General features: G+C 32.8%; 5 protein-coding genes across 6 annotated transcripts; 4 read left to right on the top strand and 1 right to left on the bottom strand.

Moving 5' to 3' along the window:
- Nucleotides 1,252–4,557, top strand: LOC104705714 (E3 ubiquitin-protein ligase RGLG2). Of its 2 annotated transcripts, none has more exons than XM_010421775.2 (11): nucleotides 1,252–1,472; nucleotides 2,082–2,478; nucleotides 2,582–2,666; nucleotides 2,755–3,009; nucleotides 3,098–3,195; nucleotides 3,264–3,343; nucleotides 3,442–3,547; nucleotides 3,621–3,748; nucleotides 3,830–4,013; nucleotides 4,098–4,154; nucleotides 4,248–4,557. In XM_010421775.2, exons 2-11 carry the CDS (start codon nucleotides 2,158–2,160, stop codon nucleotides 4,326–4,328), a joined length of 1,395 nt encoding a protein of 464 aa, XP_010420077.1. In that variant the 5' UTR covers nucleotides 1,252–1,472; nucleotides 2,082–2,157; the 3' UTR covers nucleotides 4,329–4,557. The 2 variants fall into 2 exon arrangements, with proteins under 2 accessions (XP_010420077.1, XP_010420078.1); XM_010421776.2 differs by lacking the exon at nucleotides 1,252–1,472 and adding an exon at nucleotides 1,831–1,932.
- Nucleotides 5,110–5,888, top strand: LOC104705712. The gene is made up of 2 exons (XM_010421773.2): nucleotides 5,110–5,334; nucleotides 5,434–5,888. Exons 1-2 carry the CDS (start codon nucleotides 5,159–5,161, stop codon nucleotides 5,753–5,755), a joined length of 498 nt encoding a protein of 165 aa, XP_010420075.1. The 5' UTR covers nucleotides 5,110–5,158; the 3' UTR covers nucleotides 5,756–5,888.
- On the bottom strand, nucleotides 5,969–10,315 carry LOC104705713 (cytochrome P450 724B1-like). The gene is made up of 7 exons (XM_010421774.2): nucleotides 10,294–10,315; nucleotides 7,547–7,818; nucleotides 7,372–7,458; nucleotides 7,128–7,206; nucleotides 6,935–7,041; nucleotides 6,719–6,840; nucleotides 5,969–6,398 (listed from the first exon to the last, which is right to left on the bottom strand). The coding sequence occupies exons 1-7, from the start codon at nucleotides 10,313–10,315 to the stop codon at nucleotides 6,302–6,304; spliced, it is 786 nt and encodes a 261-aa protein (XP_010420076.2). The 3' UTR covers nucleotides 5,969–6,301.
- On the top strand, nucleotides 10,799–16,079 carry LOC104705711 (protein ABHD17B). Its single transcript, XM_010421771.2, has 5 exons — nucleotides 10,799–11,283; nucleotides 11,899–11,935; nucleotides 14,924–15,160; nucleotides 15,259–15,306; nucleotides 15,408–16,079. Exons 1-5 carry the CDS (start codon nucleotides 10,982–10,984, stop codon nucleotides 15,888–15,890), a joined length of 1,107 nt encoding a protein of 368 aa, XP_010420073.1. The 5' UTR covers nucleotides 10,799–10,981; the 3' UTR covers nucleotides 15,891–16,079.
- LOC104705710 (classical arabinogalactan protein 6-like) lies at nucleotides 17,464–18,217 on the top strand. The gene has a single exon (XM_010421770.1). It carries the CDS (start codon nucleotides 17,605–17,607, stop codon nucleotides 18,070–18,072), a length of 468 nt encoding a protein of 155 aa, XP_010420072.1. The 5' UTR covers nucleotides 17,464–17,604; the 3' UTR covers nucleotides 18,073–18,217.

Genomic DNA, 22,489 nt, shown 5'->3' with positions numbered 1-22,489 from the left:
GCCGAAAACATTGAATTCCAGAAGATGTTCACCAATTGATTGCACTATTTTCAATGATAAAAGTAAAAAAAGTATACTCCGTATTAATAACTAGGTTAGTGAATCTTCTTTGGATAAAAAAGTATATTAAACACATTTGTTATTCAACCATGTAGTGGTTTGCTTTAGTGTCATGGCACCAAGCCACCACTAATCACCCCCTGACGCATATGCCGATCTTTACACTTATATAATGCATAAAATTTAAAAAAACATTTGTTATTCCAATTAGATTCGAAAGGCGTTTATGAACTATAGAGTAACTTGTTGGATTTTATGCTCTAATCATCTAGTTTGAAAGTGCAGTCCCACGCACTTCTTGTTTGCTCCTTGAAGGGAACGGTCCAAGGAAAACAAAAAAAGAGAGTTGCATAAATCACGGGTACAAGTTCTATACTTTAATGTAAGTCCATCTAAGTTTCACGTGTTGTGTCTGCTCACCGAAGGATGCAAAAAAAAAAAAAAAAAAANATAGCTGCTATACTGAAATTAAGATAACTTTTGCTTAATCAATTTATAAGCATGATTAACAACTCTAGAGTCGACCAAAAGAACAAAAACAAAGAGGACTAATGGAGGTTAATTAAAAAAGTCAAAATTTATATATTTTATTCGACAAGGAATATTCAACAGTACCTATCAAGTAATGAAAAAAGGAAAAGCATTTAAGTATGACAATTTTTAACTGCAGGACGAAGGAAACATATTGAAGATAGGATTTGGCACGTGGATGGGGAAACTTCTGATAACCATCCATTTTTTCACCTAAGATATTTATTGCATATATTATCATAGATTTGTTATTCAACAAAAACAAATATATTATCATAGATTTTATACAAGATTGAAATTAAGTTGTGCAAAATACGATGCTCTAGAGTAAATATATTTGGAATAAAGAAAAGTACATGATCTATAACTCCGAAAGAAAAAAAAAAACTAAAAATATTATAATTTCGTTTAATGTATTGACTAATTGAAATTTAAAGAAAATGTCAATTGAAGAATTTCAAAGAAACTGTCAATTGATACCGTATTATGACTTTTTGAATATCGATAATATTTGTATATGGCCAATTGTTGAAACAGAGAATAATTAGTGGGGTAAAATTAGAAGAAGTTTCCACCATTAGCGTGCTTGCTACACACTTTTTTTTTTGTTTAATTGAAAGTGATTATTAATTAAGTCTCCTAATGATTTGATGATAGAAACAAACCAAATACCCAATACAACAACAACAACAACAACAGAAGAAAAAGTGAAATTGCTTTCGAACAAAAAAAGGGGAAACAACTTTAAAAGGCTAACTCTCTGTTGTGGGATTCCTTCGATCCGCCATTGAAGAAGCCTCCCTCCCTGCCTTCACTCTCTCAATCCACTTCTGTGATTCTTCGTCATCCCCTTTGCCTCTTCTTCTTCTTCTTCGTTTAAAGTAAGTTCATTTGTCTCTCAATCGAATTGGGTCATTCATTATCCGAAACTTTTTTTGTTTCTGGTGAATGTCGGGAGATTCAATGTTGTTTTTTTTCTTTCGATTTTTGGGTTTGTTTTTCATTTAAAATGAATCAGAGAATGTTTCGGTTCAATCCCGAATTTGAAAAGCTCATAGATTTGTCACAGAACTAGTCCTTTTTTTTTTTAATACTAATTCTGGGTATTGAGTGTTGCAGTAGGTTAATCTTAATTGGACTTTTTTTTTTTTATCTTAATCTAGAAGTCACTAAATCGCGTTCGTTTTTTTTAGGAGAATTACGTGACGTGATTGAATCTGCTTTCTTTTTTTTTTTCTTTTTTTTTATATAAAAGACCACTACCAACCTAGAGCAATTTCGTAAGCGGTGAATAATTCAACATCTGTCAAAGATAAAGCTTTCACCCTTTTGACGGATTAGGTGAATTGTGTTAATTGCATTCTTCTACTTAGTTAATGTCATGATTATAACCAAAGTTTCTGCATTTTTCTTTTCTGGGTTTCTTGAGTTATATCTTAAATGTCAAATCTTTTTTTTTTTTTTTTTTTTTTTTTTNTTTTTTTATGCAGGTGTACTTGGAATTGACCTTGAGAGGGGTTTTTAATTTGAACCAGAAAGGTTTAGTCTTTTTTTTTTATAAGTTTGATGGGGACAGGGAGTTCTAAAGAAAACTGGAGACAGACATCGTTTAGGTCAGCTTCAGCTTCATCAGCATCGTCAGCATCACCTTCTTCATCTTCATGGGCTTCTCAACAAAGCTATCCTCAATATGGTGCTGATAGCTATAACTATCCTCCTCCACCTTCATATGCTCCTCAACCTCCTGAGTATACGCAACCTCCTCCACCTTTGTATACTACTCAGCCTTATTCTGCACCGCCTTCTCAAAGTTATGGTAGTGATAATAAGAAGAGGTTGGAGCGGAAGTATTCTAGAATTTCTGATAATTACTCTTCTTTGGAACAGGTGAGCTGAGTCTAGTATGTTTTTGTTAGATGTCAAAACATGATAGCTGTGGAGTCTTATGGGTTTGACAGAAAAGATTCACATTATGTTCTGTTTCATCTAGGTCACAGAGGCTCTTGCACGTGCGGGTCTAGAATCTTCGAATCTCATCGTTGGTATAGATTTCACTAAGAGCAACGAATGGACAGGTTGGTGAGATTCAAGATCCTGTCTTTACTGTATTGCATCGAATGGTTTCACACTCAAAAAGCATTTTCTTCTTGTTTTTGATAACAGGGGCGAGGTCTTTCAACAGGAAAAGCTTACACTTCATAGGCAGTAGTCCCAATCCTTACGAACAAGCCATTACTATCATAGGGAGAACCTTAGCCGCCTTTGACGAGGACAATTTGATTCCATGTTATGGTTTTGGAGATGCATCAACACATGATCAAGATGTGTTCAGTTTCAATCCAGAGGATAGATTCTGTAATGGATTTGAGGAAGTCCTTGCTCGGTATAAGGAGATCGTGCCTCAACTTAAACTCGCAGGTTTATTGCTTTCCCTTATTTGACCACATTTCTCATGAATAAGCTAGCTAGCTAAGGTATTAAATGTGAATTGTTGAATACTTTTCAGGGCCAACCTCGTTTGCTCCAATCATCGATATGGCCATGACCATTGTTGAGCAGAGTGGTGGGCAATATCACGTCCTAGTGATAATAGCAGATGGGCAGGTACTAATCATTCCAGTATGAACCTTTGTTTTTGTATCAAGAGAAGAAACCTCAACTGACTGTTTCAGGTTACAAGAAGTGTTGACACTGAAAATGGACAGTTAAGTCCGCAAGAACAGAAGACAGTAGATGCAATCGTGCAAGCAAGGTTGGAATATTGTCCAATCTTTTGATGCTGTTTTCTCCATTGAAATTATATCTCTATGTGGCTGGTTTTTATGATATTGTTTTTTTTCGTTTTGACAGTAAGCTTCCTCTATCAATCGTCTTAGTCGGGGTTGGGGATGGACCTTGGGATATGATGAGGGAATTTGACGATAATATCCCGGCCCGAGCCTTTGATAACTTCCAAGTAAGTTTACTTTTTAGAATATGACATACGAAGTTTGGTGTTTTGATTTGAGTATCTGACGTTCTGTTTATAGTTCGTGAACTTCACAGAGATCATGTCAAAGAACAAAGCTCAGTCCTTGAAGGAAACAGAGTTTGCCCTTTCTGCTCTCATGGAGATTCCTCAACAATACAAGGCGACACTAGAGCTTAGCCTTTTAGGGTAAATGCCCTAAACATAAACTTTATCAAATTGGCTTCAATTTTCACCCCAAAGATCTCAACTTTTTCTTCTTTTCTGCAGAAGAAGAAATGGGAGTATCCCGGAAAGATATCCTCTTCCGCCTCCAATGCATGGTGGATACAATAGTCCAAAGGCTTATCGTCCTCCAAGTTTCAAACCGAGTGTTCCTCCTCATCCAACTGAAAGCTATCAAGTAAGGTCTAATCCCGCCCCAACCGCTACAAGTTCTGCTTCCGATAACCAGGTACTTTAAAATCTGAAAGATACAGTCTGAAAATGTTATTTGGAAAAAGTTTGAAACTTCATGTTATTGAATATTTTTGAACAGCTATGTCCGATTTGTCTGAGCAACCCGAAAGACATGGCCTTTGGTTGTGGCCATCAGGTAAATCCAACAAACACAATCTCCATCTTCTTCTACTTAAACGATAAAAAAAAAACGTCAAAACTAATTTTTCGCTTTTGTTTTTGATACAAGACTTGTTGCGAGTGTGGACCAGATCTTCAAATGTGTCCGATTTGCCGTGCACCGATCCAGACAAGAATAAAGCTCTACTAACAAGTAGACCAGATCGACGAACCCTTCTCTTCTTGTTCATCTTTATTACAACTTCTTTTTGGGAATTTAGGTTGATCTAATCACTGAAATTTCTCCGAGAAAGATCGTTATCTTTGTGTAAAAAAAAAAATTGCTTGTTCGTTGATTCACTTCCCTAACTTGATCTGGTCTCAAAATCTTTGACTTCTTTCTTCTTTGGTTGGAGTAAAAATGTTGGTGTCCATGTGTCCATGTCTTTTTTTTTTTGTTCTTTCTTTTGATTCTTTAATTGGTTATTTGAAAATTCAGGAAATTATAAGAGTTGTGTCATGTGTGTACACTAACACCTACTTTTTTCTTGCATATAATGAGCCTCCGTGTTAGCTATATAGTATATAGTATACAAATCACATGATGTGCTTATATAATCAAACCAACCAGCCCCCGTACGCTTGTCTTAACTTCAATAACATGTGGAACTTCCATTCAAATCCAACTTACGCTGTATTCAATGTAACTGAAATTTCAGATTTGTTACAAATTTAGTGGCGTTACGTTATAGTATGTAGATCTCTAATTTTTAGGATGACGGTACCAAATTCGTCTAGTGCAAATGTATTTCAATGACATATTCTCTCTCTCTCACTCGCACATTATTTACTTTCTAACAGTATAAAACCATTTATTGCAGGGGATAAATTGAATTAGAGTATAATAAATCTTTGCAAAATTAAATTTAAGGCATCGCATTAAATTCACGTACACGCACCTAACTACTTCAAATAAATCGACCCACCAACTATACACATTGAAACATCAACAACAATAATGACAACTCATATAATTCATTGATGATATACATTTCTCAAAGATATCTCTTGGAAAAAAAAATATACTCAAAATATTCTAATCCATTTTTTCCAATGGCTTCCTCTCTCAAAATCACCAATATCCCTTACAAGAGGCTTTCTTTGGAAGATGACGTCTTCGGCCAAACAACAAGAAGATCATCATTATATTCTAACAGGTTTTGATTCTATCGATCTACACAATCCACCTACACTATTAACTGTTTTGATATCATCGAAGCCTATTTTTAATGAGACTTTGTTATATATATGTACAGGTTCAGGAGAGTGGTGTCATTGGGAGGAAGAAGGAGGATTAGGGTTAGAGTAAAGATCCGGAGACTAAGGGGATTTGTGAGGAAGAAAGCGAGTAGGGTTAAACTTGGAATCTCAAAATTACTGAAGAGGTTGAAGGAGAGTCAATCACACTTTGGTGATCTCTTTGCTGGTAATTACCTTTTCATGCAAGTTAATCCTTCTTCTCTTAACACTAAGTATGTCTTTGACAAATCTTTTCAAGGCCAAAATGGTAACTTCCCCTCTAAATTATCTTCCCCTAGAGTGAGTTCTTATGTAAAGACGGATCTATACAAACATTAAGTTTAGTTTGACCAAAAAAAAAAAAAAGTTATGATTCTGTATTTTCTAGTTACACGTGGTTTTATGTGTCTGGTTTGTAACTGAATCACGAAGAAAATAAAATAATAATTTATATGATATAGTCTTGATCATACTTGTAAGTTGTAATTAACATAACACTTGTTTTAACTTACAGTCTTGGTTATATTTTCAATTGACAGGACTGAGTTATATATCATCATATCGTGTTAGATTACCTAGTATGCGTGTGCGTAACACACTAACCCCACATATTTGAAATGGGAAATAATTGACAATCGAAATATTAACCATTTAAATAAATGTTGAGTAAAAACGATTAACGTGCCAACAATAATAGAAGATACTATATCATATCGAAAGGCAAATAGTCATTTCATCTTAAAATCCCAACACAAAACTGATCGATCCACACAACGCTATGACTAGAGATCGATGGACATTGAATTTTGTTACTAAAAGTTAAATAAATTTCCATCTAAGATGGATTACTTATTAAAACAGCTAATCTATATAAGGATTAAGGATTTAACTTATTGTAATTGGCTCGATCTCCAAAAGCATGCCTCTCTTAAACTCCACGTAAGGATGCGCTATTGGCATTTCATCAGCCTTTATTTTCCACCTACCATTATAAATAAATTTCTTAGGTAATGTATATAAATGAGTAAGTAAAGTAAAGGTATCAAACTGGTCAAACCAATTCGTATCGATCATTAACATCCATCAACTCTAACTCCACGATAAAACACATATCTTTTCAAGCAGGTTTTCAAGTACGTAAAATAGTTAATTAACTGAAAAATTAAATTAAAACGTTTTTAAATGAAAATCTAACTAACAAACGTTTAACCCAAAGTTTATTAGATGATTATATATGTCGGGTAAGGCAGTGTCCACCAACTAATTAGTCAACAAAAGAGAGTGATTAAAACGGAGACAAACCTATAAGAGATGACAAGATGATGAAGGAAGAAAGCAGTTTGGAGTTTGCCAATTTCACCACCAGGACATATTCTTACTCCTCCTCCAAACGCCATCGTTTTCTTGTTCATCTTCGCCTTATCCTTTTTATTGTAATTAAAAAAAAAAAAAAATCACATTTCAATTTTTTTTTTCTTTTATTTGCTTACCATTTAAATGTATCAAGATTTTACTTACGGTCCATCTCATGGGATTAAATTCAAAAGTATTTTCATGAAGAGATGGATCAAGATGTACTGCGGTGAAGATAGGAAACACCTTGCATCCCTTTGGAATCACATACTCTGCAAAATCAAGCATATTAGACTTAGTTTGAGTTAAATATTTAAAATATTCAAAAAAAAAAGATGATTAAAACTAATAAATTAACCTTTGAAATTAATACTGCGAGTGGATTTTCTATGTACCATCTTGACAATATTTCCACATCGTAGCGCCTCAAACATCACCTATAAATTCGACCCATTGAATTTCATAATGTTAATGTAACAGAATAAATCGAAAACTAAAGATCTAGCTAGTGTAATTGTCATCAAATGATTTTTTTTTTCACCAAAATAGTTTATGAAAAATAGCAAAAAAAAAATTATATGGGACCGTTTTATGAACCATACACATTGAGTGAGTTCCATCTTCTGATAATCTTTCCAATTCAAAAGTTCTCCCTCTCCTTTCTTGGCTCTAATGGATTCATGTTCTTCCTGTACACATTCACTTACATAATTAATTATATATATACGCACTACGTGCACATACATATAAAAAAAAAGGAGGAGATCGTGGGGATACCTTGAGTTCGTTAAGTAGATTTGGGGATTTTGCAAGAAAATAAACGACTAAGGAAAGAAGAGTAGCGCTTGTTTCAAAGCCTCCAAACAAAATGTCCAACACAATGCTGACCTTCTCTTCATAATCTAGATCTTCATTTGAAATGATCACATCTAGAAAATCTTCTTCCCTTATTGCCTTCTTCATCTCTTCTTCTTCATGCTCTCTTTGTTTTATTATCCCCATAACCCTCGCCGACAATCTCTTCCTAGCCTGGCAAAAAAAGATTATAACTGTATAGTATATATATGCTATGCATTTCTTAAAGTGTCTACATGTAATGATGTAAACCCCGGCCCAAGTTATATATATTACTGCAAAATCCTATAATCAAAGTGTTTCTTTTCTTATAAAATGGCCAATTTTTGAAATATAATGTTACCGGAGAGAAACTAAATACAGTAAAACCTCTATAAATTAATACTCTATAAATTAATAATCACTATAAATTAATAAATTTTGCTGGTCCCAAGTCGGGCCAGTGTAAAAATTAACAATATTCGATAAGATAATAAGATAATAATTTTTTTGAAATCTCAATGTAAAATATGGTCCCAATAATATCATAAATTAATAATCATGTAAATTTATATATATATATACTGATATAATAGTGTATGTTTCTCCTAAAACTCATTTCTATAGAACATTTGTAATGTTGTATTTTCAAACTATAATGATATCTCTAAAATATTTTATAACATGTCATACAAATAATTAAATTTTAAAGTTTTAATTTTTAGATATGCATCATTTACAATTTGATAATTAGACAGATTATTAAAATATGAGAATTAATATTATTATTATTCATAAATTTGAATTTATGTATGTCATGTGTATAAGTCAATTTGTTTATAGTATTTGTAATTTATTGTCAATAATGCTTTATAAATATTACAAGTTCAATTCCTAAACCATAAAATTTATAACGTCCGAAAGTTTAATCTTATTTTGCTATAATTGTTCCAATTCATAATTTAAAAAAATAAACAATTAAAAATATATCTATAAATTAATAATTATTAATTTATAGATAAATTAATATCACTATAAATTAATAAAATGTCTTGGTCCCAACATTATTAATTTATAGAGGTTTTACTGTAGGTGTTAAATGTTGATGAGAGAAGAACACATTAGTTTATGTAATATTATATTAACTCTAATGATTATAAGCTTTAATGTTTCATAAACTATAATGAATGCAAATATCGAAATAATAAATATAAAATACATTGTTATTAATCTTGTGATCTTAAAAAAATAATTAAGTTCCTTTTGTGTTGACTGTTGAGGCATACAGTATAGAGAAATCAACATTTTATTCTTTTTTTTTTTTTAAAGAACTTAACAATCGTTGTGATAAAAATATTTATTGTTGTGGATAGAAAGAAAATATATTGCAGGATCAAGGAAACATTTATACAGCAACTGGAATCCAATGATAGCAATGGAATTAAATAATAATAACATTTTTTGACATGTGTCGCAAATAATATTTAGTTATTTACTACTTAAAATATGTGTTATATATGGTTAAAAACCACATAAATCATAAAATGTTAATTTTAGACATTATAATAAACCTTACTTTTTTTCAGATGTTACCATGGTTACCTAGTAATTAACACTGATAAAACAAAATCTAAACTACACTTTGTCACTGTCTATAAATTAAAAAAAATCAGTAAATGTATCGTCTGTACAATAAGTCCATCAGACAAAATAATTGAGAATGGAGTAAGACAAAAAAAAAAGTGAATAAGAGGAATGTAAGAAACTAAATGATGATCAATTGACGCACGTGCATGCAACTTGGGACCCTCATGCAATAAGTTTGTTGGTATATCAGTTTCTTTTACTTTCGAATTGGCCGAAAGAAAAAAATTCAGATACATGCATAAGGTGGTTGGTTGATCATCTTTTTGACTGATTTGGCTCAAATGATGGGATGAACTCTCACAATTGCAATCAGTTGAAGTTGAGCTGAACAATCTGTTTTACGGATTGATTTTTGTTCGATAATGCATTTTATATAGTATTACTTAAGGTATATTCTAACTTGAGGCAACACTATCTTTTAACTTAGATTATCTTAGTTACACAAAAAGTATATACATCTTTTAACAGGTTAAACAAAGTACATGGAAAGTAAGTTTTACCTTGTTTTTGTTTTTCTTTAAGATGTTTCACTTGTTGCTAGTTTTCTACGTTGGTAAGGTCCCTCAACAAAGCCCATGAGAACACCTTTTAAGGCCCAATTTATATACGTGGGTTTAAAGTTTTAATTAACTATTACACATATTTTTAAACATTGATATCGCTTTCTCGAGGCTTATTAAAACCTCGTCGTTGGATGAGACTTGGTCATGCGTGTACCCCTTTGTGAAGGACATGCTCAGTCGTCTCTTTCGACTATAAAACGTTTGTTCTAGTTACTTTTTTTTTTGTTTTTTTTTTTTTCATTACTCCAACGCCAACAGTAATAATTTAGGTAACAAAGATTCTATGAGAAAACAATAAACTATAGTACAAGTTTAGAAATTCGTTTAACATTAAAAAAAAAAAAGAAGAAGAAGAAGGATAAAAGAAGTTTCAAAGCTGTCAAAACAAGGGCGTGAGTGAAGACCCACCACTCCAAACTTTGCTTTCCGCTTATAATTTTTTCATGGACCCCCATGAACATGAAGCTAAACCAAACATACCCCCTTCTTTTATTCTTTCCATTTTATTAAGAGAAAAATATATAATATTTTTTGCTTACTAATAATATACATTGTTTTGTCATCTTATATTTAATTTTTGTATCGTTAGTTGTTGATATTTATTCCTTGTCAAATTGAATCATAAAACATTCCATTGTGGTGCCTTTCATGTTGTTAACTCTTATATTTGGCCATTCCAAACTAGTGTATATAAAATAACGCATGTTTAATCATACCCTATGATTTATCACTCCACCACCAACGCTAAAATTATTAGTCTAAAAACCCTTTTTATCTGCAAAAGTAACATTTTTTTTCCTTTTTTAAAAATATATCTCTCTCTCTCTATTTGACTTTAAAAGATAAAATTCCATCGACACTTAGCTAAGCTAACACATCTTGTCTGCAAATGACTATATAGTTTTAATCTTTTGTATTGAGTTTTTTTTTTAATATTAATTAAATAAGCTTAAAGTTGGAAACTTTAATAAACAGTTTTTGGTTCGTTCTACTTCTCTCTATTCATTTACCCTTTCAAGTGCCACTTTTTCTTCCTAAATCCTCTCTCTCTCTCTCTCTCCGTTCCCGAGAAAAGCAAGAAAAAAAAAAGCTTCAATCTCAAATCTTTCAGCAGCTACAAAAAAAAGGGATGCTCTTCTTCTTCTGAGAGAGAGAGTGTGTGAGAGAGATGGGAGGGGTGACGTCATCAGTAGCGGCCAAGTTCGCGTTTTTCCCGCCGAGCCCGTCGTCTTACAAGCTGGTGTACGATGAACTGACCGGACTTGTTCTGATGAACCCATTTCCTCACCGTGAAAACGTAGAAATCCTTAAGCTACCGACACGTAGAGGAACAGAGATCGTGGCTATGTACGTCAGACATCCCATGGCTACCTCTACTCTGCTTTATTCCCATGGCAACGCCGCCGATCTGGGCCAGATGTATGAGCTCTTCATCGAATTGAGCATCCATCTTAAGGTTAATCTCATGGGGTATGTGTTCAAAGTTTCATTCTTTCTCTCTCAGGTAGATAGCTATATTGTGCTCTGTTTTTGTGATGTTTTTTGTATCTGGTTGATATGATCCAAATACTTAAAAGACTTTTTTTTTTCTTTTTCTTTTTTAATAGCTATTAGGAAATTTTCATCTGATCCCATGTTGTGGAATTTGGTATTAATGGTTGATAAGTGAAAACGGATAGATTTGATAACGGATGTTTTAATTTGGAGATTTATAAATCCTTTCTTTGTTTCTTCTGATTCACTGTTTCATTGTTCGTTTGAGTTACAAGACATTTTGAAGGCTTATGATTTTGCTCCGGTTGAAATATATATATATATAAATTCAGATAAGTTGTTTGTGGCAATTACATTTTCATGGAGGTCTAAAATTTTGTTGTTCATTTGTATGTTTGGAAACAACTTGGTTAAGCTCTGAGGCTGTTGTTTATTTTTAACTCTTTGTATGCTTCAGATTGTGTTTTTTAGTTCACAATATTCTTGATGGAGTATTAACGCAAAATCCTAGATAATACATTAAAAACCAAAAGAACTTGAGATCCTTTCATCGCTTGATTAATGGTGCTTCTCTGCTTTGGTATTTTGCAGGTATGATTACTCCGGGTATGGACAATCTACTGGAAAGGTTTGTCTTTTTTTTTTTTTTTTTTTTTTTTTTTTTTTGGCTCAACTTCTACTCATCATTAACCAATAAAAGTACACAGGATTAATTTGTCCACTTCTACAAGATGATTTAACCAATTAGGCACTAATGAAAGTATGCGGGGAACAGAATTCTCAAGTGAGATAGCTTCCCTCGCAACTTTGTCCGCCACTTGATTACCCTCCCTAGGCGTGAAATGCACCTTCACCTCATCAAAATGCTGTAAAGCTTGTCTTATGTCCTGTAAGATCGGGTCTAAATTTGGGTTGTCGGTTTCTTCCTTAAGCATGGACACAAGTTGTTGAGAGTCTGATTCAAATATCACTTTTCGATAATTAAATCTGATCAGCATAAGCACCGCGCCTCTAAGGGCTTCAGACTCAGCTTCCAGCACCGTATTCACTCTTGGCAAAGCCCTCATCCCCACCCAAAGCACATGACCCTTATCATTCCTCGCAACCCAGCCAATACCACAGTTTGTTCGATCCACAATCCATGCTCCATCGGTGTTACATTTTATCCAGCCTGTTGGTGGAGGGTTCCAGCGAGTTGTTGTTGCATCCTTGATTTTCTGGGGTTCTATGTGTTGTGATGGTGGTACTCTAAGCCTCCATTCATCTTCATCTTCCTTTGCTTTTCCAATGATTTCTGGACCTGAAAATTCTTTGCCTTGAAAGATCAGGCTGTTTCTATTTTTCCAGAGTCTCCAGAGAATCCATACCGGGTTTAAGATATTTGAGGTATTCTCATGTTGTAGGTCTTTGAAGTTCATCACATCGTGAAGATTTTGGTAGATAGAGTCCGACCATACACCTTCCGGAGGAGCAGCAAAGGAAGCGAGAGCCCAAGTCAGTCTTGCAAATGTGCACTTAAACAAGAGATGGTTGATCGTTTCTACACTATCAGGGCATCGGCAACATGAACTGTCACTTGCTAAGTGTCTATGAGAGAGATTACCTGCAACTGACAAAGTATTAGCCATACATTTCCAGAGGAAGTGACGAATCTTGGGTGGAACATCCATTTTCCAGATTTGCTTGAATAGGGGCGATAGGCTCGGTTGGAGAACCTCCTCCAAGCCAGCTTTGTTGTTAATGATCTCAGTCAGAACCCAGTAACCGGATTTTACCGAATAGTGCCCTGAACGGCTGTAATCCCATGCATATCTGTCCTTTGTGAGACTTCCCCCTGGTCTCTGATGCAACACCTTTCTAACGTCCTCCTCTGAAAAAATTCTAGAAATAAGATCTTGCTTCCATTCTCTACCGCAATCTTCTAACAGATCATCAACATATCGGAGTTTGGAAACAAACTCTTTATATTCTTGAGTAACATGTCGTAGGGAAAGGACTGGTTGAGCGGGCTTAGAACCTATCCACTGATGTTTCCATATCTCAATGGACTTGCCATTACCAACTACTGTCCGCGCACCCTGTTTCATCATGCTTTGAGCTTCATGGATGCTTCTCCAAGCGTACGACGGCCGAGAGCTTAAGGGGGCATTCAGAGGATCTGATTTAGGGTAGTACCTGCTTTTGTAGATTCTTGCCATTAGTGAAGCAGGTTTGGTTAGCATCCTCCATAACTGTTTCCCCAGCAATGCTACATTGAAACTTTCAATATCCTTGAACCCTAGACCCCCAACTGCTTTAGGACGACTGAGGTGTTCCCATGCCTTCCAATGCATACCCCTGCCTTCTCGTTTGTTCTTCCACCAAAAATCCGCCATTATTGAGGCTAGTTGTTGACAGGTACCCTTGGGGAGCTTGAAACATGACATTGTGTAGGTAGGGAGTGCTAGGGCAACCGCCTTTAGGAGAATTTCTTTGCCTCCCGGAGAAAGAAAATTGTTTTGCCAACCATTAATCTTCGTATGCATTCTTTCTCGGAGAAAGTTTAGTGTTTCTATTTTTGATCCGCCAAAAGATTCTGGGAGACCAAGATAGAATCCTTGTCCTCCCTCTGTTTCAATTCCCAACCTCTGCTTGATGATGCTTCGATGCTCTTGGGGCACATTCTTTCCGAAATGGAGACAGGATTTCTGGTAGTTCACCCTTTGTCCAGATGCTAGACTATACTCCTCAATGATCCTTATTATTTGGCTTAGCTCCTCATCATTTCCTCGGCAATAAAACATGCTATCATCAGCAAATAGAAGATGAGAGATTGGAGGAGCTTTCCTAGTGACCTTGAGACCGGTGATTTGGCCTTTGTTCTCAGCTAATTGTAGTGTCTTGACGAGCATTTCTGTGCAGATCACAAACAGGTAAGGGGAGAGGGGGTCCCCCTGCCTTAAGCCTCTCGTCGGGGTTATATTCCCATAGGCAGCTCCATTGACCAGAACCTGATATTTGACTGAGTTGACACACGCCATCACCAACTTAATCCAATCCTCTGCATATCCCAAAGTCTTCATAGCTTGTTCCAGGAAAGCCCACTCCACACGGTCAAAAGCCTTTGAGATGTCTGTCTTGATTGCTACGAAATCCTCCGAGCATTTGTTATTGGAGCTAAGGGCGTGGAGGAGTTCATGAGCTATCAGAATGTTGTCGCTGATGAGACGACCTTTCACAAAAGCTGCTTGAGTTTCAGAGATCACTGTAGGTAAGGTTCTCTTGAGGCGTGATGCTAATAGCTTACCAATGATCTTGTAAGTCACATTGCACAGACTTATAGGTCTGAATTCTGTCATTTTCTCAGCTCGCAGCGTTTTGGGGATAAGACAAATGTTGGTTATGTTCATACCTTCCTCGATACTGCCTGTTTGAAAGAAGGATCGAACCATTTTGACTAATTGTGGCCCCATATTGTCCCAGAACTGTTGATAGAAGAAACCATTCATGCCGTCCGGGCCTGGGCATTTATGGGGATTGATGGGGAAAGGTTTGTCTTTTGGAATCAACGAGGAAATATATCAATAAAATTTATATAAAAAAAAACTGAACCTTGTTTTCGTGTGACTGACTGCAGCCGAGTGAGCACCATACATATGCTGATATTGAAGCTGCTTATAAATGTCTTGAAGAAACATACGGAGCAAAACAAGAAGACATTATCCTTTATGGCCAATCCGTGGGAAGTGGACCTACGTTAGACCTCGCGGCTCGATTGCCTCAGTTAAGAGCTGTGGTTCTCCATAGCCCCATTCTTTCGGGTCTAAGAGTTATGTATCCAGTGAAGAAGACATACTGGTTTGACATCTACAAGGTAATAGACATGTATCTCATTCTTTTATGGATTGTTTCCATTTTTAAGCATCTCTCTCTATCTTTTTTAACAGTTGTAAATTTTATGTACTTTTGCAGAATATAGACAAAATCCCATTTGTGAATTGCCCTATTCTCGTCGTTCATGTGAGTTCCTCATTCATGTCTCTCTGTTTTTTATTTTTGCCATTTCCGGAACCGAGTGGTCTATAACTATAACTCTCTGGTTGTTCTTCTTGTTGTTGCAGGGAACTTGTGATGAAGTTGTTGACTGTTCCCATGGAAAACAACTATGGGAACTCTCTAAAGAGAAATATGAGCCGCTTTGGCTCGAAGGCGGTAACCACTGTGATCTTGAACACTATCCTCAATACATTAAACACCTCAAGAAGTTCATCACAACCGTAGAGAGATCTCTCTCCTCAAGGGCAAGCACGGGGCAATCAGAAAACAACAGCAGCGATTTGGAAATGCCGAGGCAGAGCGTAGATAGAAGAGAGAAGCCGAGGCAAAGCGTCGATAGAAGGGAGAAAGAGAAACCTCCAAAAGGTCCGTCGAAGAAGAGTAAGCTGAGAATCACTTTCGAGCAGCACTTGGATCGGACTAGGAGGAGCGTTGACTACCATGAAAAGGCAAGGAAGAGCGTTGACCATCATCATCATCAGAATCATCATCAGATTGAGAGAGGAAGGAAGAGTGTTGATAGATTGGATAGAGTACGGTCCGAGTGAACCGGTGAAATCTACGCCACGCGTACATAAGTTTGTTACAGAACAAGAACATTTTGATCTTGATCTTGATTTCGATTCTAATGTTTTATGTTATTTTTGTTTTGATTGTGAGTTATATTTTGTAGTTTATTTTGGTGTGAATTGTTCTTAATGGTGAAAGCTTCAATCTTAAGCAACAATTGAGAGAAATTAGGCCTCTACAATAACCTCTGCTACTTCATTTATTTGACACAACTTTTATTACTCATAATATCATGATTGGTTTAAAGTAATTTGAATGTCGTGATTCTTACGGTTTACTGCGAATTTACGTTTATTTTTATATAAAAATATGTTTCACCCGTGAAATATTTGAAAGTAAATAATAATTTTAGCGCGATGAAAAAATTTGTCTGAAATTTATTTTAATAAAACATGATTATTAAAATTTTAAAATAAATTAATTTGTTGTTTGTAAAGAAGTATAATATAGTTTCAAATTAAATGACTACAAATAGTTTAATGTATTTAATAGATTTGTATTTAAGTCTGTAATGGCATAGATGTAATTATGATTAATTAATAGGGTTTATTTGCTAAAATGTGTTTCGAGCTCTCTGGCGACAACACATCAGCATTTTTTCAAGAGTGCTTTTCTATTAATATATAGGGAAATTTACGTTTATTTTTATATAAAAATATGTTTCACACATGAAATATTTGAAAGTAAATAATAATTTTAGCACGGTGAAAAAATTTGTATGAAATTTATTTTAATAAAACATGAATAATTATTAAATTTTTGAAAAAAGTAATTTGTTGTTTTTTAAAGAAGTATAATATAGTTTTAAATTAAATGACTACAAATAATTTAATTTATTTAATAAATTTGTATTTAAGTCTATAATGGCATAGATGTAATTATGATTAATTAATAAAGTTTATTTACTAAAATATGTTTCAAGCTCTCTAGCAACAATATATCAGTATTTTTTTTCAAATGCTTTTCTATTAATATATAATAGATTATATGCTATTCATAACATAAACAAAAAGATCGAATTATTAAAGAGATGTTGTTTGTTTTCTAACTCTGTCAGAACATTAACAACATTAACAAATGTCTTCGAAACCCACTTCCCCATAAAACTTGACCATGCAGGAATTTCTATGTTTTGGGCCTTTGGTTATGACTTGTGTCAGTTGTCTGTGTTCTGTGCAGCCAAATATTGGGGTTTTAATTTGGGTTTTGTTCGAAAGTAGTAAACTCTTTAAGATTGCCCAAAATGTTTTATGGAGACTCTAATATTCTGCAATAAAATCAAACAAAAGTGGTAATCTCAATCTCAGATTCTCAGCTACTACTAATATTAGTTTTTTTTTAATTGTGTGAGAAAGCTAGTTTAAAATAGAAGAACTGGTTTCTATTTTCAAGTCATCTTTTTATGTTTTCTTAAAATGGTCTATTTTAGCCTAATTTTAAAAAATACTTTCTAAAAGTAGATTATAAAATCATCTTTTCTCTCATATCCATCAATTTTCCTAACTTTTCTCATCTTCAAAAACATATAAATTCACTCCATAATGTCGTATTTTTACTACATTTTAAAGCTTTTGCAGTATTTTTCCGTATAACTAAAAAAAGCAAAAAAAAAATAAATAATAAAAAATACTGCTTAGTTTTTAGAATATTCTCCTTTTAATCTCAATAAAAACTTTATAAGAACAAAAAAAAATGGCACGCCAATTTGTTGTTTTGACCCTATTGGCTTTAACCATCGCCACTGCTTTTGCAGCTGACGCTCCTTCTGCCTCCCCCAAAAAATCTCCATCACCCACTGCTACATCAACGAAAGCTCCTGCAGCCCCAACCAAGGCCCCTGCAGCCCCAACCAAGGATCCTGCATCACCAACCAAGGCTCCAGCAGCCGCACCTAAGTCATCTTCGGCCTCTTCTCCCAAAGCATCTTCCCCTGCTGCCGAAGGACCCGTTTCCGACGATGACTACAGTGCCTCCAGTCCTAGTGACTCTGAGGCACCTACCGTCTCCTCCCCACCGTCACCCACCCCTGATAGCAGTGCTGCTGATGGACCAAGCGACGGACCTAGTGCAGAGTCACCTTCAAACGGTGTTGTGGCAACCGTCAAATTTTCCGTTGTTGGTATAATGGCCGTTGTTGGTTTCTTTTTCTTTTCTTTCTAAGTTAAATCATCTACGTTTTTGCTTGGATAAAAGTTTTGAATTGTGGTTGAAAAATAATTTTATATATACGCTTATAAATCGAGATTAATTGGAGTTGATATAAAACCTAATTTCATAATGAAATTTTGTTAGAACAAATTTTTCATATTTTGTTTAACAAAATTAATTTTTGTGGAACTACTTTTGTTGTCTATTTTCTTTTAATGTAGACTAAGTATATATTTTGTCTTCAAGAAAATATCTATTTCATTTCATAAGATGTTTTGAACGAATATGTAGATACTATAAATGGTATTACCGGTTCTTTTCTTCATTTTAGTTGAATTTTTCTTTTACTAAAACTAATCTATTTAAATTGAGATAATCAAATTAATAAATATGGGATAATTTAGTGTAATGATAGTTCTGGTGTTACAATTAGATTGATCCAATCCATAAAAAAAATCAAATAAGATTAAAATGTTTCACATAAATTTGAAGAAAAAAAAATCAAGTATTATTGTCCTATTTAGGGAGTGATTTAGAAGTTTCTATAAAAAATTAGTATATTTTATGATCAGGCAATATGCTATTTTATGTGCAAACCCATTAAAATATTATTCTCCCTCTGTTTCATTTTAAGTGTCATTTTAGGATTTCTCACACATATTAAGAAAATTATTAAATTTTCTATTTTACCCCTTATTAATATACTTCCTCTTATCATAATAGATGGTTTTTTAGGATTTTCAACAAGATTAAGAGAAATAATAAATGTTGTATTATTCTTAAGTACTTTTGTTTTATATTTTTTTTTAATACTCAAGTATGAAATACTGTAAAGATAACAAAAAAGTTAAGAAAAAATTCCGCACGTATGTGCGGATCCGTCACTAGTTATTCATTATAGAAGTAAAAACATCAATTACTGATTTGATTTTAAAAATAAAAATACATTAAATACACTAAAGAAATCATCTTTTGTGATACAAGGAAAAAATTATAGAACATCATCCTTTATGATACAAATGGAGTATTATATAATTTTTTCTATTGGTCAATACACTAGATTACTAAAATTAAAATTGGAAAATTTACCAAACATCTACGTTGAAAATACAAAATGACACTTATTTTGAAGAAAAATACTTAGGTTCACCTCCTCTCCTCTCAACCAATCAGAATCTTCTATCTAATATTTTCTTTTTTTAAAAATCAAAATTAAATTAAAAAGCAAAACAAACAAAGGAAACAAATTATGTATACTTTTAATTAAAGAAATTAAATATTGGCTTAGTTTAGATCCCTGTTTTAAAAATCCACGCCTAGCACCGATTACGCCCCGTAAAATCGCTAGGCCCACCCTTTCCGCCTTGATTAATGACTAATCCCTGCCTAGCATCAATTGTCCGATTATGTCTATCTAACCTGATTATTTTCCGCTTAATTTTGTGAATACCGATTATTTTTGGAACTAAATTTAAATAAGACATGTATATTTTTGTTATTTCGACATTTAAATTAAGAGTTTATGATATTTTACAATGACTAATGTATAAACGTTTAATAAAAATCATAATTTTAAAGACAATACTATAGTTTTAGATTTTTCTTTTAACATAAACAGAATTATACATATATTTAGTACAATATATTTTAATTTTATTACTAATTTAATAAAATAACCCTAAAACTAGTCCCCGATTAATCCCCGTTTAATCTCCGATTTTCTCGCTAGGCGATAGGCCCACTCTGACCGTCCGATTAGTGCCTAGCGATTTCTAAAACAGGGGTTTAGATTATTAAAATTAGAACAAAATTACGTGTCAGTTTGGGTTTACAAATAAGGTGATTAGATTTTAGATTTTACAATGAAAACGAAATTATATGTCGGTTTGGGTTTACAAATGAAGTGGTTAGGGTTTAGATTTTACGATTAGAACGAAATTATATGTCGGTTTCGGTTTACAAATGAGATGGTTAGAGTTTAGATTTTACAATTAGAACGAAATTATATGTCGGTTTGGATTTACAAATGAGATGTTTAGGGTTTAGATTTTACAATTAGAACGAAATTATATATCGGTTTGGGTTTACAAATAAGATGGTTAGGATTTAGATTTTACAATTAGAATAAAATTATATGTCGGTTTGGGTTTATAAATGAGATGGTTAGGTTTAGATTTTACAATTATAATGAAATTATATATCGGTTTGGATTTATTAAAAAACGGTTTAAGTTTTAATTCCATAATAATATATACAGATTTTATTTCTTTATTTTATAAAGAGGTGAATGAAGAGATTCACCCCTAAAGGTGAACTCAATATTGCTCTATTTTGAAATAAAATTTTCAATTTAAAATAGGGAGTAATAAAAACAACAAAAGATGTTAAATAGAAATAATTTAGTCAATGGAGGCGTAAGACCCATAAGAATTGCTCTGTTTCCCGTCTATGATTCGCTCTAATTGGTTCTTTCTCTCTCACACCACTTTTTTTTCTTTTTCTTGCTAACGTCAGTTTCTTATTAAATGGATAATCTTATTTATCTTGTAACTCCAAAATTAGCGTAGTTTTTTTCTATTCCCTGTAAATTATTAGTCAAATATCTTATATATTAAAAAAGAAAAGCATTTTTTTTAAAAAGCTGACGTGTCATCGCCAAAAAGCTCGATGTCCACTTTATTATTTGCCTTTAATATTCTACTCTCTCTGTTAATATTCTACTCTCTCTGTTCTACAAAGATTGATGTTTAGAATCTTTTACACATTTTAAGAAAATAATGATTACTGAGTTTAAATATTTTTTTCTTTGACTAAAAAGATTTTATTTAATTTTAAACCAATAACAATTCAAAATTTTAAATATTTTCAATGATTACTTCTTAAAGTTTACAAAACATCAATCTTTATGGGACAAAAAAATACCCCAAAACATCAATCTTTGTGGGACAGAGAGAGTATAATATTACATAAAACTGCCATTGTTATTCAATTTATTTATATACATAATATTTTGTTCTTATAAATTCTAAAATTGGTAAATATTATTTAAATATTAATAAATATTATCTCCTACATGTTTTCAAAATTCTTTTCAAAACCTATGTATTATAATATAATAAAAAATTATAACATGAGATGTAAAAAATATATATTTAAATCATATTTTCAAAAATATAAATAATATTATTTCTTATTGTTTAAAATTTTTTGACCAAAAAAAAATTGAAATTAATTTTGAATAATAGATATTGGAAAATCTTTAAAAAAAATTGACGACATCTTAAATTTATTTTAAACTATAAAATATTTAAACTTATGCAAATCCTAATTTTATGTTTTCCATATAGAAAATTTCTGATATATAAAACTAACGTATATTAAAGATTCCTGAATTTTAAAATTAACATATTAAAAATATAAAATCTTATATATATTTAAATATTATTTTAAAAAGATTTCGAGGGACGAGTTTTTATAAATAAGAAAATATTATACCTCTTATGGAGTATGGCTACCGGGACGGGTTTGACCTGCTTAAGAATTTAGATCATTCGTTTCGAGAAGTTTTAATATTTTTGATGGTTTTTATCCGTTTTATAATTTACAAGTTTTATACAATTCTGATTAATCACTAATTCGATAAACGTTAGATTCGTGTATGTTGTTTTGTGAATCTTAATTTTATGCTGAAACCTTTATTATTTCAAAAATCACAAACTGAATGAAATCAAACTAATATAAATTTGAACTGTAAATAATTTAACAAATAATTATATCTATAAATGTAACTCTATATGTACATAATATATTACAAACCTTATAGTAAACATAGTTTTTGAAATCAATTACGCACGTACAAAACATAGTTTTTGAAATCAATCACGCACGTACGTGCGGATTCGTACCTAGTCTTGCAATTATTAACAAGATTGTTCAAAAGGCTATTATTATATCTTCTCTTTTTATCCTAGACTTATTTTAGTTTTTTCAAACTTTTCTAGACTTATATTTTCTCAAAACAAAAAAAATCATACACAATTTGTCATGTCCATTTCTTGTTGTTGTTTTTTCCTACAAAATTGTGAATAGCAATATATGATAATTTTTCTTGTCAGCCTATAGTGAAACTTTAAATATGCGAAGAATATTCTAATCGATCCACATTTCAGTGGCATTATATCAACATTATTCTACTTAACTACAGAATCCACTTTTTGAAGGACAAAACAAAAAAGAAAAAGAAAGTGTCCCCTAATGCATTTAAAAATATTCTACAGTAGGGTTTAAATTCAAAGCTGAACCCATCTAAATTTATGAAAATAAATGACGTTGCAGCCAAAGCCTTAAAAGAAAGAAAATGTATAGAACCTTTTTTTGGTTTCACGTGAATATTATCAAAGAAAGAAGATCTAATTTCATCGAAAGGTGT

This window comes from Camelina sativa, chromosome 8 (genome assembly GCF_000633955.1).
Source record: "Camelina sativa cultivar DH55 chromosome 8, Cs, whole genome shotgun sequence".
NCBI classification, from domain to species: Eukaryota; Viridiplantae; Streptophyta; class Magnoliopsida; order Brassicales; family Brassicaceae; genus Camelina; species Camelina sativa.
This window is presented reverse-complemented; position numbering and strand designations above follow the sequence as displayed.